A 17,136-nucleotide genomic window follows, 5' to 3' on the forward strand; every position below is an offset into this window, starting at 1 on the left:
TCCATTAAAAATTATTATCATGAAGTTATCAACTTAAAACTCATAATTTCCATGCATTTTTCATCATGAGAATGAAATAGACGTCACTATCGATGGAGGCGCTGACTCCGCAGTAGTAGTTGAGAAACTCCTCCGTTGTGACCTGCAGAAGGGAAGGAGGTGTCAGCCATACAGAGCTTACTGAACCAGCCCACACCGTCAGTGTCAGATAGAGACAGAAACTCCACACGACCTTGATAAGGCTGAAAACTAAAAACCAAAGAAGTGAATGGGGACAGACAATGTTGTGGGAGAGTTGAATGTGTCACAACCTTTTGTTTCCCCCATCAATACTTGTTCCTCAATGCAGATTCAGACATTTTCAGCTAACATCCAAATGCTTAGTTAATCTGGCCACTAAAGTGCAATATCTAACTAGAGACAAAACAAAACCTTGACATCTGCTGGCTGAGTGAGAAACACAGCTCCACCAACTACCAATTCTATTAGAATTGTACTACTATGTAACATACATGTTTCCCTGTAACAGTTTGACAGCTTTGAGAAATAGGCCTAAAGCCACAGAATGGCAAAGAGCAGTGTAAATACCTTGAGGATAGAAAGTAGAGTATTACACCCCACTAAACTACTGCACCTAGAAAGAGAAGTGAAAAGAGACAACATGCCATCTCCCGTGGTAACACTTCATTTGGATAGTCCCAAGTAGATGGTTTGTAGATGTTCAGTAGAATTGTCACAATTCAACTAACTATCCACTAACCCTTACCCTTATCCTAACCCTAAACTTAACCTAACCCTAACCTTAACCTTAGCAAGCAGTTTATCAACATATAGGTTGTTGATTGTATCACCATCGGTAGATCATGACTATCCGAATAAAGTGTGACCTCTGCCGTCCATATCCCAGGGTTAAGTGCTCTTTAGTCTTTACCCTAAACATTGACTCAAGAAGACGTTAGTTAATACGTTTCCAGGCACTTTTCATCATGATAATGAAGTAGATATCCGTATCAGTGGAGGAGCTCACGCCTGCATAGTAATTCATAAACTCTTCTTGTGTGACCAAATATGTTCCAGAAATAAGACATGATGATTAACAAGAACAAGGCAGTAGGCAGCTTATATGATATGACACAGTTTAAGATGGCTCCACAGATAAGCAGTACTGCAAATGTCAGGAGCCTAAGAAATGTCTCATGCGTCCAGATAATCAAATGTATATCTGACTGAATAATGTACAGGCTGTTAGTTTAGCAGTATAGGTGTACACTACAGTAGTGGTGGACGATAGTAAGACCCAGGGGAGGCTGGTGGGAGGAGCTATAGGAGGACGGGTTCATTGTAATGGCTGGAATGGAATAAATGGAACATTATCAAACAAATCAAACATATGAAAACCACATTTGACTTTGTTCCATTAATTCCATTCCAGCCGTTACAATGAGCCCGTCCTCCTATAGCTCCTCCCACCAGCCTCCTCTGGTAAGACCACTATAACCTCGATCCAACATTTTCATATTTTACAACCCCGAGGCCTGAAAGTGACCAGGTCAGTATGGTGTGATGTTATCAGTATTACCTTTCCGTCCTTGTCGTAAGGAGAGTCGAAGCTGTCCAGGAATTTGCAGAATACTTGCTCCTCTGTCCACTCCCCGTTTTGATATTTGGGGTGGTACTTGGCATTGTAAACCCCCCTCAGATCTTCAATAGTGATCACACCGTCACCAGTCTTATCCAGCTTCCTAAAGGCCTGCATGATCACCTCCTTCCTGGCATTGGACATCGGGGGCTGTGATCATAACCAGCACAACCAGAAATAAAGCACAAAGTTCCCAGATTAAATGTAGAGCATGTAATTCAGAGGTTTACCCCTACCACTCATATTTACCCTGAGAGTGAGGAGAAATTCATCAAAGTCAATGAGTCCACTGTTATCCCGGTCAAAACGTTGAAACATTGCCAGGGCCTCATCTTTCTCGATGAGGACACCGTAGTCATTAAGGCCCTTCATGAACTCCTTCACATCCAATGTACGGTTGTTGTCATCATCCATTATCCTGAATGTTCTGACAAATAAACCATTGAAGAAAAAAAGATAAATATGTGGCAGTTGAAGCAAATAAGAAAGTATTTCTTGGAGTTTACATTGTTAAAACAATCCTTGCATCTTAGAAGCCAATCTAGAGCTTTCTTCTTGACACAGGACAGTAGCCTAATTCAGACTACTTGACAGGATTGCCTATAGTAAAGTGTTTGATCAATCACTACTGCTACTATATCAAACATTTGATTTTGATGACCTGGGCAACACATCACTTGATGCAGAACCAATACCTCTGCCCTTCACATAAGATGCAGAACCAATACCTCTGCCCTTCACATAAGATGCAGAACCAATACCTCTGCCCTTCACATAAGATGCAGAACCAATACCTCTGCCCTTCACATAAGATGCAGAACCAATACCTCTGCCCTTCACATAAGATGCAGAACCAATACCTCTGCCCTTCACATAAGATGCAGAACCAATACCTCTGCCCTTCACATAAGAGTATACTGGTTTTTTTCTCTCACCTGCCCAGACCCTTGATGCCAGAAGAGCCACGTGCGAGACACTGCATCCTCAGCCGATCCACAGGGTCTGTGCATACAGACAACTGTTTTTTGGCATTCACCGCCATCTCCCGATCATGTCGTGACGTTCCTGCCATGATACTTGTAGTCTGCAGGAAGGTAATCAATTTGCGTCGCTGATTTGCATGCATACAATGCGATTTGATGCCAAAAACATTGACACATTTCAGTGATGTCTAGTACAGCTTTTGAGTGACGTTGTAGACAAAGATAAATTAAACATAATGCTAGAGCTATGCATAGCTACCGGTATGTGTGACAAAGCAGGGCCGGCTCTAGCCTTTTAGGGGCCCTCAGCAAGATTTGGTTGTGGGCCCCCCCACCTTGCTGCAAAACATTTTAGTGGCCCCCCTCTTGACAGCAGAGAGAAACAAGTTTTAAAGTTAGAGAACATGTTGCAATTTTTCTGCAATTCTAAACATTTTGCCATTGGGCGGAGACAAAATGTAGCCATTTTTAAAAAATTGTCATGCAATTCTACTCATTTTCCCATGGGGCAGAGAGAAAGAAAGTGCAGTTTCACAGCTAATTTCTTGCAATTCTATCCATTTTACCAATGGGGTGGAGAATTTATTTTGCAGTTTTAAAGCTAATTTCCTGCAATTCTACACATTTTGCCATGACTTATGACATGTTAATATGATATCTGAGTAAGAATGACTAACAAAATCAATGGGGGCTCCCTGGAGGTAAGGGCCCTGGGCACGTGCCCGGTCAGTATTCGGCTATGATTACTACAAGTTTAGATAGCTGGCTAGACTAACTACCGATCTAAAACTTGTTAGCTGACATGGCTAATTGAGTGATTGTCAGTGACTGACATACAGTGGGGGAAAAAAGTATTTAGTCAGCCACCAATTGTGCAAGTTCTCCCACTTAAAAAGATGAGAGAGGCCTATAATTTTCATCATAGATACATGTCAACTATGACAGACAAAATGAGAAAAAAAAATCCTGAAAATCACATTGTAGGATTTTTAATGAATTTATTTGCAAATTATGGTGGAAAATAAGTATTTGGTCAATAACAAAAGTCAAACGTTTTTTGGCAATGACACAGGTCAAACGTTTTCTGTAAGTCTTCACAAGGTTTTCACACACTGTTGCTGGTATTTTGGCCCATTCCTCCATGCAGATCTCCTCTAGAGCAGTGATGTTTTGGGGCTGTCGCTGGGCAACACGGACTTTCAACTCCCTCCAAAGATGTTCTATGGGGTTGAGATCTGGAGACTGGCTAGGCCACTCCAGGACCTTCGTTGCCCGGGCGGTGTGTTTGGGATCATTGTCATGCTGAAAGACCCAGCCACGTTTCATCTTCAATGCCCTTGCTGATGGAAGGAGGTTTTCACTCAAAATCTCACGATACATGGTCCCATTCATTCTTTCCTTTACACGGATCAGTCGTCCTGGTCCCTTTGCAGAAAAACAGCCCCAAAGCATGATGTTTCCACCCCCATGCGTCACAGTAAGTATGGTGTTCTTTGGATGCAACTCAGCATTCTTTGTCCTCCAAACACGACAAGTTGAGTTTTTACCAAAAAGTTCTATTTTGGTTTCATCTGACCATATGACATTCTCCCAATCCTCTTCTGGATCATCCAAATGCACTCTAGCAAACTTCAGATGGGCCTGGACATGTACTGTCTTAAGCAGGGGGACACGTCTGGCACTGCAGGATTTGAGTCCCTGGCGGCGTAGTGTGTTACTGATGGTAGGCTTTGTTACTTTGGTCCCAGCTCTCTGCAGGTCATTCACTAGGTCCCCCCGTGTGGTTCTGGGATTTTTGCTCACCGTTCTTGTGATCATTTTGACCCCACGGGGTGAGATCTTGCGTGGAGCCCCAGATCGAGGGAGATTATCAGTGGTCTTGTATGTCTTCCATTTCCTAATAATTGCTCCCACAGTTGATTTCTTCAAACCAAGCTGCTTACCTATTGCAGATTCAGTCTTCCCAGCCTGGTGCAGGTCTACAATTTTGTTTCTGGTTCCTTTGACAGCTCTTTGGTCTTGGCCATAGTGGAGTTTGGAGTGTGACTGTTTGAGGTTGTGGACAGGTGTCTTTTATACTGATAACAAGTTCAAACAGGTGCCATTAATACAGGTAACGAGTGGAGGACAGAGGAGCCTCTTAAAGAAGAAGTTACAGGTCTGTGAGAGCCAGAAATCTTGCTTCTTTGTAGGTGACCAAATACGTATTTTCCACCATAATTTGCAAATAAATTCATTAAAAATCCTACAATGTAATTTTCTGGATTTTTTTCCCTCAATTTGTCTGTCATAGTTGACGTGTACCTATGATGAAAATTACAGGCCTCTCTCATATTTTTAAGTGGGAGAACTTGCACAATTGGTGGCTGACTAAATACTTTTTTCCCCCACTGTAACAAGAGAAAAACTGCTGAATGATGCACAACCAAAATTCTAAATTGCACCTGGTGCATTCTACTATTCTTACTCGCAATAGTAAGTTGAGACCCTGACTGAGTTCCTAAAATAAAAATGTAAACATTTTTGTGGCCCCCTACCGGCCGGGAGCCCTACACAACCGTTTATGTCCCTTAAGCCTGGAACCGGCTCTGTGACAAAGCGTGTCAAACTCATTCTACAGAGGGCTGAGTGTATGCAGGTTTTCGATCCTCCCTTGTACTTGATTGGTATTTTAATAGGATCCCCATTAGCTGTTGCGAAAGCCACAGCTACTCTTCCTGGGGTCCACACAGAACATTAAACATGACATAATATAGAACATTAATAGACAAGAACAGCTCAAGGACAGAACTACATACATTTAAAAACGGCACACATAGCTTATATATCAATACATACACACAACATATCTAGGTCAATTGATTAATTAAAGTCACTAATTAGTAAAGGACTCCACTCACCTGGTTGTCTAGGACTTAATTTAAAGGAAAAAACTAAAACCTGCAGACACTTGGCCCTCCATGGAATGAGTTTGGCACCCCTGCTTTAGGGGGTGCCAAACTCGTGTTTGTTCTACATATGTATATATGAACGTTCCAAAACGTTACGTCCTGCTGAACGCGCCCCTAGCGCTTGCTCGCTGAACGGTCAAACTAGCCTAGCAAGTAACGTTAGCTTATGACCATACTTACAATAAAGTCTGACTGTTTACATTTAGATAATTAGATTCCTAAATACCAAACAAGTTATTTCGAGTTTGTTTGCTACTTTATCTGTAGATGCGATAAACTTACCTTACAAATTTGTATTGCAACCTGTAGCTAACTGTCAAACAACAAACACAACCAAACTTCAGCAGCCGCCCCTCTCCGCACCAGCGTTACCGTTTCCATAGAAATGTGGGCTTGCCTTCACCGGGTGGCCGTTGTTCCAGGTCGCCTACTGTAGATTGTAGGCAGAGGGCTTGTTCGACATTGCAGGCGACTGCCGACTGACTGACCTGCATCATAAACACCTGCTTATTATTTGTAGATCAATCGGTCAGTCACATTTTACCCATGATACATTACGGTTTTGATCTTCTCGAACACAGTCAGAGTTTTTAAACAAACATACTAAATAATCATTGTTCTAGGCGCTGCAGTCATACCGAGGTCTGGGCAAGCCAGCCAACAAAGATATAAATAACCTTTTTCTTATTGTAACGAAAGGTGACAAGTGCAACATAAGTGACCCTGATCCTGGCTGTTCATTGCCACTCTTCTCCACAAAATATGATGAGCTGAATGCATAATTTAAAGATGCTTTAGTTTATTTAGTTGCACAACACTGGTATACTATGTTCTTTTAGTCTAAATACTACATAAAAGCGGACCAACGCCAGGGTTGAATAAATGATCACATTCCAGCATCAGAGTACAGTGTAGAGAAAATGAAATATACCTGTACATATATCTCAAGATACAAAGAAAAACCAAACATCTTCACCAAAATAAGTGTGAGGTTACCTAGCAACACTATACAGACAAAAGTATGTGGACACACCTTCAAAATTAGTGGATTCTGCTATTTCAGCCACACCAGTTGCTGACAGGTGTATAAAATCTCAGTGACTTTCAACATGGCACTGTCACAGGATGCCACCTTTCCAACAAGTCAGTTCGTCAAATTTCTGCCCTGGTCAACTGTAAGTGCTGTTATTGTGAAGTGGAAACGTCTAGGAGCAACAACGGTTCAGCCGCGAAGTGGTTGGCCACACAAGCTCACAGAACGGGACCGCCGAGTGCTGAAGCGCGTAAACATGGTGTCCTCTGTTGCAACACTCACTAAGATCACCATGCGCAATGCTAAGCGTTGGCTGGAGGGGTGTAAAGCTCGCCACCATTGGACTCTGGAGCAGTGGAAACGCGTTCTCTGGAGTGATGAATCATGCTTCACCATCTGGCAGTCTGACAGACGAATCTGGGTTTGGCAGATGCCAGGAGAACGCTACCTGCCCCAATGCATAGTGCCAACTGTAAAGTTTGGTGGAGGAGGAATAATGGTCTGGGGCTGTTTTTCATGGTTTGGGCTAAGCCCCTTAGTTCCAGTGAAGGGAAATCTTAACGCTACAACATACAATGACATTCTAGACGATTCTGTGCTTCCAACTTTGAAAGCACAGAAAGGTTTTGTCAAGATCAGTGTGGAAGAACTTGACTGGCCTGCAGAGCCCTGACCTCAACCCCATTTAACACCTTTGGGATGAATTGGAACGCCGACTACGAGCCAGGCCTAATCACCCAACATCAGTGCCCGACCTCACTAATGCTCGTCGCTGAATGGCAGCAATGTTCCAACATCTAGTGGAAATCAGTGAGGGACATCTAGGCTATTATACAGTGAGGGAAAAAAGTATTTGATCTCCTGCTGATTTTGTACGTTTGCCCACTGACAAAGACATGATCAGTCTATCATTTTAATGGTAGGTTTATTTGAACAGTGAGAGACAGAATAACAACAAAAAAATACAGAAAAACGCATGTCAAAAATGTTATAAATTGATTTGCATTTTAATGAGGGAAATAAGTATTTGACCCCTCTGCAAAACATGACTTAGTACTTGGTGGCAAAACCCTTGTTGGCAATCACAGAGTTCAGACGTTTCTTGTAGTTGGCCACCAGGTTTGCACACATCTCAGGAGGGATTTTGTCCCACTCCTCTTTGCAGATCTTCTCCAAGTCATTAAGGTTGAGGCTGACGTTTGGCAACTCGAACCTTCAGCTCCCTCCACAGATTTTCTACGGGATTAAGGTCTGGAGACTGGCTAGGCCACTCCAGGACCTTAATGTGCTTCTTCTTGAGCCACTCCTTTGTTGCCTTGGCCGTGTTTTGGGTCATTGTCATGCTGGAATACCCATCCACGACCCATTTTCAATGCCCTGGCTGAGGGAAGGAGGTTCTCACCCAAGATTTGACGGTACATGGCACCGTCCATCGTCCCTTTGATGCGGTGAAGTAGTCCTGTCCCCTTAGCAGAAAAACACCCCCAAAGCATAATGTTTCCACCTCCATGTTTGACGGTGGGGATGGTGTTCTTGGGGTCATAGGCAGCATTCCTCCTCCTCCAAACACGGCGAGTTGAGTTGATGCCAAAGAGCTCGATTTTGGTCTCATCTGACCACAACACTTTCACCCAGTTCTCCTCTGAATCATTCAGATGTTCAATGGCAAACTTCAGACGGGCCTGTATATGTGCTTTCTTGAGCAGGGGGACCTTGTGGGCGCTGCAGGATTTCAGTCCTTCACAGCGTAGTGTGTTACCAATTGTTTTCTTGGTGACTATGGTCCCAGCTGCCTTGAGATCATTGACAAGATCCTCCCGTGTAGTTCTGGGCTGATTCCTCACCGTTCTCATGATCATTGCAACTCCACGAGGTGAGATCTTGCATGGAGCCCCAGGCTGAGGGAGATTGACAGTTATTTTGTGTTTCTTCCATTTGCGAATAATCGCACCAACTGTTGTCACCTTCTCACCAAGCTGCTTGGCAATGGTCTTGTAGCCCATTCCAGCCTTGTGTAGGTCTACAATATTGTCCCTGACATCCTTGGAGAGCTCTTTGGTCTTGGCCATGGTGGAGAGTTTGGAATCTGATTGATTGATTGCTTCTGTGGACAGGTGTCTTTTATACAGGTAACAAACTGAGATTAGGAGCACTCCCTTTAAGAGTGTGCTCCTAATCTCAGCTCGTTACCTGTATTAAAGACACCTGGGAGCCAGAAATCTTTTTGCTTGAGAGGGGGTCAAATACTTATTTCCCTCATTAAAATGCAAATCAATTTATAACATTTTTGACATGCGTTTTCTGGATTTGTTGTTGTTATTCTGTCTCTCACTGTTTAAATAAACCTACCATTAAAATTATAGACTGATCATTTCTTTGTCAGTGGGTAAACGTACAAAATCAGCAGGGGATCAAATACTTTTTTCCCTCACTGTAGCAGTAAGGGGGGGACCAACTCCATATTAATGCCCATGATTTTGAAATTAGATGTTCGACAAACAGGTGTCCACATACTTTTGGTCATGTAGTGTATCTCACTAACACTACACTCTTCTATATAATTCATTAGGAACTTTACTTTAAAGATGCAGTTCAGGATCTTAAGCACAACAAATTCGTAACATATTGTACGAATTGGATTCGTAACATATCATAGGAATTGCATAAAATAATAAATCAGAATGTAACATAATATACAAAATGGATGACATAGTACAAAATTGGTTGACGTAGTACACAAAAAACTGGGACCCGTTTTGGCTCGTGAGAACCACTTTCAAAACTAGTGGTTGAAATTATACAAACGTTTGGGAGCATCACTTTAATTCATTTCTTACTTTTTACAAAAAGAGATTGTAAGGAGATAAAGGGGAATCTAACCTGACAAGACCATTTTTTACCCATGGTTACCAGTGACCTTTGTTAACATTGTTAACCGATGACGTTAAATTAATTTACAATAAATAGCATGTTGTACATGTGTTGACCTTTGTCTACTATATTAATAGAACCATATAATAAAAATAAAACAAAATATACAAGAGGGCATCATTAACAAAGACATTGAGAGACGGGGGACTAGTTAAATCTATAATATTTACAGCAGATTACAAAACAATTAAACACGATTTTAGAATAATTGTCCAACTCCTTCAAAGGTGAATACCATGCATTTGACCTGCATGCTACTGACTGTGTGTGTGTCTTAACCGAATTCCTCATCCAACCAAGCTCATACAGTTATAGTAGTTGTTTCAAGTTGACACAACATGAAGACATACTTCTAGGTCAACTGCTGTGAAAGGTGTTTGAGACTGTATTTCAGTGACATAATGACCTGTTGCCTCACAGTACCTTCCAGCAAGACCTCTTGAACAATGTAAGAATAAATATTTAAATGCAATACATTTAAAGGTCACTTTTCTTTTTCGACTTGAGCCAAGTAATTAAACCAAAAACAATGAAATCATAACTGGACAAAAAATTAAATTAGCCATTTTTGTACTGCAGTCGAATAAACAACTAAAATAAAACAATATGGCACAATGATATCCCAAAAAGACTTCAGTAGATAATTTTTAACACCTACAATTCAAATGGTTTGACAATAAATAAGGCGTTACTAATATCAAGCAGTCAATGGCTAATGACACAATATTGAAAATTATTTTTAAACATGCCTTTCAACAGAATTCCAAAAAAACTATTTTTAAACATAAGTTTAAAGGTCATTTTGACACTCGGAATAGAACATAGAGAATACATCACAATTAAGAGCAATGGTAAATATATTTTTTGTATCAGTTGACCTCCATCAATTGCATCGCTAGCATTATGGGCCGAATTCCAACTTGAGATCCGATTTTCACAGATCTCACATCAATTCACGTGCACGATAAGAACACATACTGCATCTCAAGTTAGGATTTAGCTCTATGGGCAGTACAAACACTATGTGTTAATTCAGTTAACTCAGTGTGGGCTGGATCACATAGATTGCACATTAAATCGAGGACTATAGGTCTATACACTGTACACTCAGTTTCTATGGTAGCAGCTTCAGAAACAGACCGAAGGAACTGTCCTTCCATCCATATACCAGAATAATATAAGACTGGCAACAAAATACTAATTCATTGAAACATTGATCATTTGTTCCACTATTTCACTATTTCTTCTTTCCAGGGGTTAAATACAACTTCATAATGTATAAATATGTCTTCCTCCAAAAAGATACTTAATTAGTAGTAATTACTTATCTTCTCATCAAAATGATTAACAATGTACTCAGCCCATCAACCATATTTTTGAGGGAAGACACACTTTATACATACATTGTAAAGATCACAGGGGGTACCACGCGAAGAGGACCTTGAACGGAAATTCATGCATAAGTAATAACAGAAATGATGACGTGGTTTAACGGATGAGAAACAGTGATGAACCCAAATGGGGTACGGATTTGCATTCATGACATGCTGCACACTGGCTGGCACAGGGGAGGACCTCTATCTGCCTGATGGGGAAGTGTATATCAACAGCCACTGGAGTGTTCTGACAGGCGACAAGCTATTGGAGATGAGGGGCAGCAGATACATCATGCCAATAGTGTAGAGGAAGATAGAGGTCATGTGCTACATTCACAGAGGTTGAGAGAGCGTCTCTCCTTCGTATTGTCTTCCCTGCAAGGTGGATGAGTGGAGGATGAAAATGTATGTGCAATATTTAGCTTTCCTGTTCCTTCGACTCTCCCTCGCTACTCCTCTCAAACATCATCAAAGATTCTGCTCCTTGACGAGGACATGGACAGGTACCTGCCTGGTACATGCCTGCAAAATGTAGAGGCACAGTGAGCATATGTTTAACAACACACACTTTGTGTTATTTGCTTACAGGTATCGTCCACAGCAGAGCAGAATGTGAAACTAACACACTTATTTAGATAGAGTGGGGACTGGAGGACCTCTTACCTGGTGGAGTCTGCTTCAAGAGGGTCGTCTGAAACTGTCTCTGCATTGAAGTCCAAAGGCTCCGCGTCCTCGAGAAGTTCTATAGAGTCTCTCTCTGTTCCTCTGCCAGTCCGAGAGTACTTCGCCTCTGTTGATGAAAAAATAATGATCAATACCATATCACTGCCTTCCGCAGTTAAATTTAGATACATTCAATAAGGGACTTAGAACATTTTTTATGAAGTTGTGGTGTCGATATCCTTCGTGTCATCAAGATAAGCCATGACACTACAAGAGCAAACAAAACATTGATTCATTGTTTAACAAAGCAATGAGTAAAATCTAGCCAAACTGTAGAAAACAAGCATAATGTAATTTAAGTAGGCTTTGCGACCATTCACTTACGTCTGTTAGGGTTAGTGTTAGGGATAGGGACAGTATCAGAGTAGTTAGTCTCCGTCATTTCTGCTGCTTCATTTCTACTCCTGTTCCTGGCGGTGTCCTCCCGCGTGTTACCATAGCGCTCCTTCCACTCCTAGAACACAGGCACAAGCCTGACGTTAACACCTTGATCCGTTTCTCTGCAAAAATAGCAACCAACACACATACTAAAAGGGGCATGGGAAATTTAAGCTAGGGACTCACCCTTCGTCGGTTCTCTCCATCCTCTGTCCTTTGGCGCTTTCTTTTCTCTGTCAGAAACACAGAGAAATCACTAAGTACCGATGTTTGAGTAAACAACACGTACACAGAAAACCAAAGCTTTTTCCACTGTCAAATGGTTTTAATTCAGATCAAGTGGGGCCAAACCTCGTCGAATGAGCTCCTTGCCCTCATCAATCAAGTCAGAGGTCATTTCATTGTCTCCCACAAACTGCTGAAAGCCCAGGAGGTTCAGACAGCGGGTACCCAGGCTAAAGGGTTCATACAGAAACAGTGTTGATCTGTCATTAATCAATACTTATTCTTGCACAGTATGTATGTGTGCTGATAGTCCTTTTGGGTCATTGGTGGAGTACTCATTGTAGAATAGAAAGTTGATATAATTCCGTATCGTAGTATTATTGATGTGTTTGTCTACACCACAAATGTATTGTAATTTCATAATCTAAACAGCAGGCTGGACTCACCTGAAGTAGGTAGCGATACATAGCAGCAATATAAGCATGGGGTAGTAGATATAGAAACCATTAGCGATGAACGATAAGACCCTCATAGAACCCATGATCTGCAGAGAAGTGACGTATCATCAATATGAGGAAAATAACACATCAACGAATACGTTCTATCAGTGTCAGAAGAATGTGTTGTGTTTTACAGAGGTGTAGGCCGTCTGCTCCTTCAGTTGGTGGGAGATGGCAGAGTCCATGTGGATCAGACCCAGGAAGTTCAGACACAGAGGAGGGGTCAGACGGCAGAACAGCCTAAAGAGCAACAAGACTACATTAGACATTTAACATTATATCATGTTACACAAACATATACAGTTGAAGTCGGAAGTTTACATATATCTTAGCCAAATACATTTAAACTCAGTTTTTCACAATTCCTGACATTTAATCCTAGTAAAAATGCCCTGTCTTAGGTCAGTTAGGATCACCACTTTATTTTAAGAATGTGAAATGTCAGAATAATAGTAGAGAGAACAATTTATTTCAGCTTTTATTTATTTCATCACATTCCCAGTGGGTCAGAAGTTTACATACACACAATTAGTATTTGGTAGCATTGCCTTTAAATTGTTTAACTTGGGTCAAACGTTTTGGGTAGCCTTCCACAAGCTTCACACAATAAGTTGAGTGAATTTTGGCCCATTCCTCCTGACAGAGCTGGTGTAACTGAGTCAGGTTTGTAGGCCTCCTTGCTCGCACACGCCTTTTCAGTTCTGCCCACAAATATTCTATAGGATTGAGGTCAGGGCTTTGTGATGGTGACTCCAATACCTTGACTTTGTTGTCCTTAAGCCATTTTGCCACAACTTTGGAAGTATGCTTGGAGTCATTGTCCTTTTGGAAGAACCATTTGCGATCAAGCTTTAACTTCCTGAATGATGTCTTGAGATGTTGCTTCAATATATCCACATAATTTTCCTTCCTCATGATGCCATCTATTTTGTGAAGTGCACAAGTCCCTCCTGCAGCAAAGCACCCACACAGCATGATGCTGCCACCCCCGTGCTTCACGGTTGGGATGGTGTTCTTCGGCTTGCAAGCGTCCCCCTTTTTCCTCCAAACATAACGATGGTCATTATGGCCAAACAGTTCTATTTTTGTTCCATCAGACCAGAGGACATTTCTCCAAAAAGTACGATCTTTCTCCCCATGTGCAGTTGCAAACCATAGTCTGGATTTTTTATGGCGGTTTTGGAGCAGTGGCTTCTTCCTTGCTGAGCGGCCTTTCAGGTTATGTCGATATAGGACTTCTTTTACTGTGGGTATAGATACTTTTGTACCTGTTTCCTCCAGCATCTTCACAAGGTCCTTTGCTGTTGTTCTGGGATTGATTTGCACTTTTCACACCAATGTATGTTCATCTCTAGGAGACAGAACGCGTCTCCTTCCTGAGCGGTACGACGGCTGCGTGATCCCATGGTGCTTATACTTGCGTACTATTGTTCGTACAGATGAACGTGGTACCTTCAGGCATTTGGAAATTGCTCCCAAGGATGAACCAGACTTGTGGAGGTCTACAAGTTTTTTTTCGGAGGTCTTGGCTGATTTCTTTTGATTTTCCCATGATGTCAAGCAAAGAGGCACTGAGTTTGAAGGTAGGCCTTGAAATACATCCACAGGTACACCTCCAATTGACTCAAATGATGTCAATTAGCCTATCAGAAGCTTCTAAAGCCATGACATCATTTTCTGGAATTTTCCAAGCTGTTTAAAGGCACAGTCAACTTATTGTATGTAAACTTCTGACCCACTGGAATTGTGATACAGTAAATTATAAGTGAAATAATCTGTCTGTAAACAATTGTTGGAAAAATTACTTGTGTCATGCACAAAGTAGATGTCCTAACCGACTTGCCAAATCTATAGTTTGTTAACAAGGAATTTGTGGAGTGGTTGAAAAATGAGTTTTAATGACTACAACCTAAGTGTATGTAAACTTCCGACTTCAACTGTACCTGGGGCAAAGTAAGGGATGGTATGGACATTGTACAGTATAGTTCTGTCCATAAATACAGTATAGTTCTGTCCACAAATACAGCAAAACCAAAAACACATACCACTTTTTGAATGTCAATTTCCTAAATTCTTACCATATACATGATTTATACAGACGTTTTGTCTCTTTGATACTTAGCTAATCTTGGCTAACCCAGAACTAAAGTCTCACTTAATTGGTCAGCTGCTCAATTAAGTTCTGGGTCCATACGTGTTAAGAGAATAGATGAAGATATGCTAGAACAAGGAGTGGAACGCGGAGCTCCACCGTCTCTCTTTGCAAGTTACGGGCCAAATGTCCCCCCCCCAGCAACAGGACTGCTACCTCCGCCTTTGTGCAAGGAGGAGCAGGAGGAGCACTGCCAGAGCCCTGCAAAATGACCTCCAGCAGTGAGGGTGGTATGAGGGCCCGACGTCCACTGGTGGGGGTTGTGCTTACAGCCCAACACCGTGCAGGACGTTTGGCATTTGCCAGAGAACACCAAGATTGGCAAATTCGCCACTGGCGCCCTGTGCTCTTCACAGATGAAAGCAGGTTCACACTGAGCACGTGACAGACGTGACAGAGTCTGGAGACACCGTGGAGAACGTTCTGCTGCCTGCAACATCCTCCAGCATGACCGGTTTGGCGGTGGGTCAGTCATGGTGTGGGGTGGCATTTCTTTGGGGGGCCGCACAGCACTCCATGTGCTCGCCAGAGGTAGCCTGACTGCCATTAGGTACCGAGATGAGATCCTCAGACCCCTTGTGAGACCATATGCTGGTGCGGTTGGCCCTGGGTTCCTCCTAATGCAAGACAATGCTAGACCTCATGTGGCTGGAGTGTGTCAGCAGTTCCTGCAAGAGGAAGGCATTGATGCTATGGACCGCCCGTTCCCCAGACCTGAATCCAATTGAGCACATCTGGGACATCATGTCTCGCTCCATCCATCCACCAATGCCACGTTGCACCACAGACTGTCCAGGAGTTGGCGGATGCTTTAGTCCAGGTCTGGGAGGAGATCCCTCAGGAGACCATCCGCCACCTCATCAGGAGCATGCCCAGGCGTTGTAGGGAGGTCATACAGGCACGTGGAGGCCACACACACTACTGAGCCTCATTTTGACTTGTTTTAAGGACATTACATCAAAGTTGGATCAGCCTGTAGTGTGGTTTTCCACTTTAATTTTGAGGGTGACTCCAAATCCAGACCTCCATGGGTTGATAAATTTGATTTCCATTGATAATTTTTGTGTGATTTTGTTGTCAGCACATTCAACTATGTAAAGAAAAAAGTATTTAATAAGATTATTTCATTCATTCAGATCTAGGATGTGTTATTTTAGTGTTCCCTTAATTTTTTTGAGCAGTGTATATTTGAGATTGTTCAAATAGCCACCCTTTGCCTTGATGACAACTTTGCACACTCTTGGCATTCTCTCAACCAGCTTCATGAGGTAGTCACCTCGAATGCATTTCATTTAACAGGTGTGCCTTCTTAAAAGTTAATTTGTGGAATTTCTTTACTTAATGCGTTTGAGCCATTTAGTTGTGTTGTGACAAGGTAGGGGGGTATACAGAAGATAGCCCTATTTGGTTAAATACCAAGTCCATATTATGGCAAGAACAGCTCAAATAAGCAAAGAGAAACGACAGTCCATTACTTTAAGACATGAAGGTCAGTCAATACGGAAAATTTTAAGAACTTTGAACGTTTCTTCAAGTGCAGTTGCAAAAACCATCAAGCGCTATGATGAAACGGGCTCTCATGAGGACCGCCACAGGAATGGAAGACCCAGATTTACCTCTGCTGCAGAAGTTAAGTTCATTAGCGTTACCAGCCTCAGAAATTGCAGCCCAAATAAATGCTTCACAGAGTTCAAGTCACAGACACAGCTCAACATCAACTGTTCAGAGGGGACTGTGTGAATCAGGCTTCCTGGTCGAATTACTGCAAATAAAAAACTACTAAAGGACACCAATAAGAAGAAGAGACCTGCTTGGGCCAAGAAACACGAGCAATGGACATTAGACTGGTGGAAATGTGTCCTTTGGTCTGGAGTCCAAATTTGAGATTTTTGGTTCCAACCGCTATGTCTATGTAAGACGCGGTGTGGGTGAATGCTGTGGTGTGGGGGTGCTTTGCTGGTGACACTGTCTGTGATTTATTTAGAATTCAAGGCACACTTAACCGGCATGGCTACCACAGCATTCTGCAGCGATACGCCATCCCATCTGGTTTGGGCTTAGTGGGACTATCATTTGTTTTTCAACAGAACAATGACCCAACACACCTCCAGGCTGTGTAAGGGCTATTTTACCAAGGAGAGTGATGGAGTGCTGCATCAGATGACCTGGCCTCCACAATCCCCCAACCTCAACCCAATCGAGATGGTTTGGGATGAGTCGGACGGCAGAGTGAAGGAAAAGTAGC

The 17,136-nt window shown here is 42.3% G+C and overlaps 2 protein-coding genes across 4 annotated transcripts in view; both read right to left on the bottom strand.

The window, feature by feature from the left end:
• Positions 1-40: 40 nt before the first annotated feature.
• On the bottom strand, positions 41-2,711 carry LOC311135544 (calcyphosin-like protein; the record flags this gene model as incomplete). The annotated part of the gene is made up of 4 exons (XM_084169554.1): positions 41-142; positions 1,580-1,789; positions 1,889-2,066; positions 2,575-2,711. 4 exons carry the CDS (start codon positions 2,709-2,711, stop codon positions 41-43), a joined length of 627 nt encoding a protein of 208 aa, XP_084025680.1.
• Positions 2,712-9,316: 6,605 nt separating this feature from the next.
• The window catches only part of LOC311135618 (G-protein coupled receptor-associated protein LMBRD2B-like), a 28,002-nt gene continuing 20,182 nt past the window's right edge, over positions 9,317-17,136 (bottom strand). For all 3 annotated transcript variants that reach the window (XM_084169635.1, XM_084169634.1, XM_084169636.1), the window contains exons 12-18: positions 12,874-12,979; positions 12,686-12,783; positions 12,366-12,469; positions 12,201-12,247; positions 11,961-12,090; positions 11,577-11,703; positions 9,317-11,435 (exon numbers count right to left, since the gene is read on the bottom strand). In XM_084169635.1, coding sequence (XP_084025761.1) covers positions 11,372-11,435; positions 11,577-11,703; positions 11,961-12,090; positions 12,201-12,247; positions 12,366-12,469; positions 12,686-12,783; positions 12,874-12,979 — 676 coding nt within the window. In that variant the 3' untranslated portion in view covers positions 9,317-11,371. The remainder of the gene's footprint in view (positions 11,436-11,576; positions 11,704-11,960; positions 12,091-12,200; positions 12,248-12,365; positions 12,470-12,685; positions 12,784-12,873; positions 12,980-17,136) is intronic.

Source organism: Coregonus lavaretus (assembly GCF_964263955.1).
Source record: "Coregonus lavaretus genome assembly, chromosome: 10".
In the NCBI taxonomy this organism is placed as follows: Eukaryota; Metazoa; Chordata; class Actinopteri; order Salmoniformes; family Salmonidae; genus Coregonus; species Coregonus lavaretus.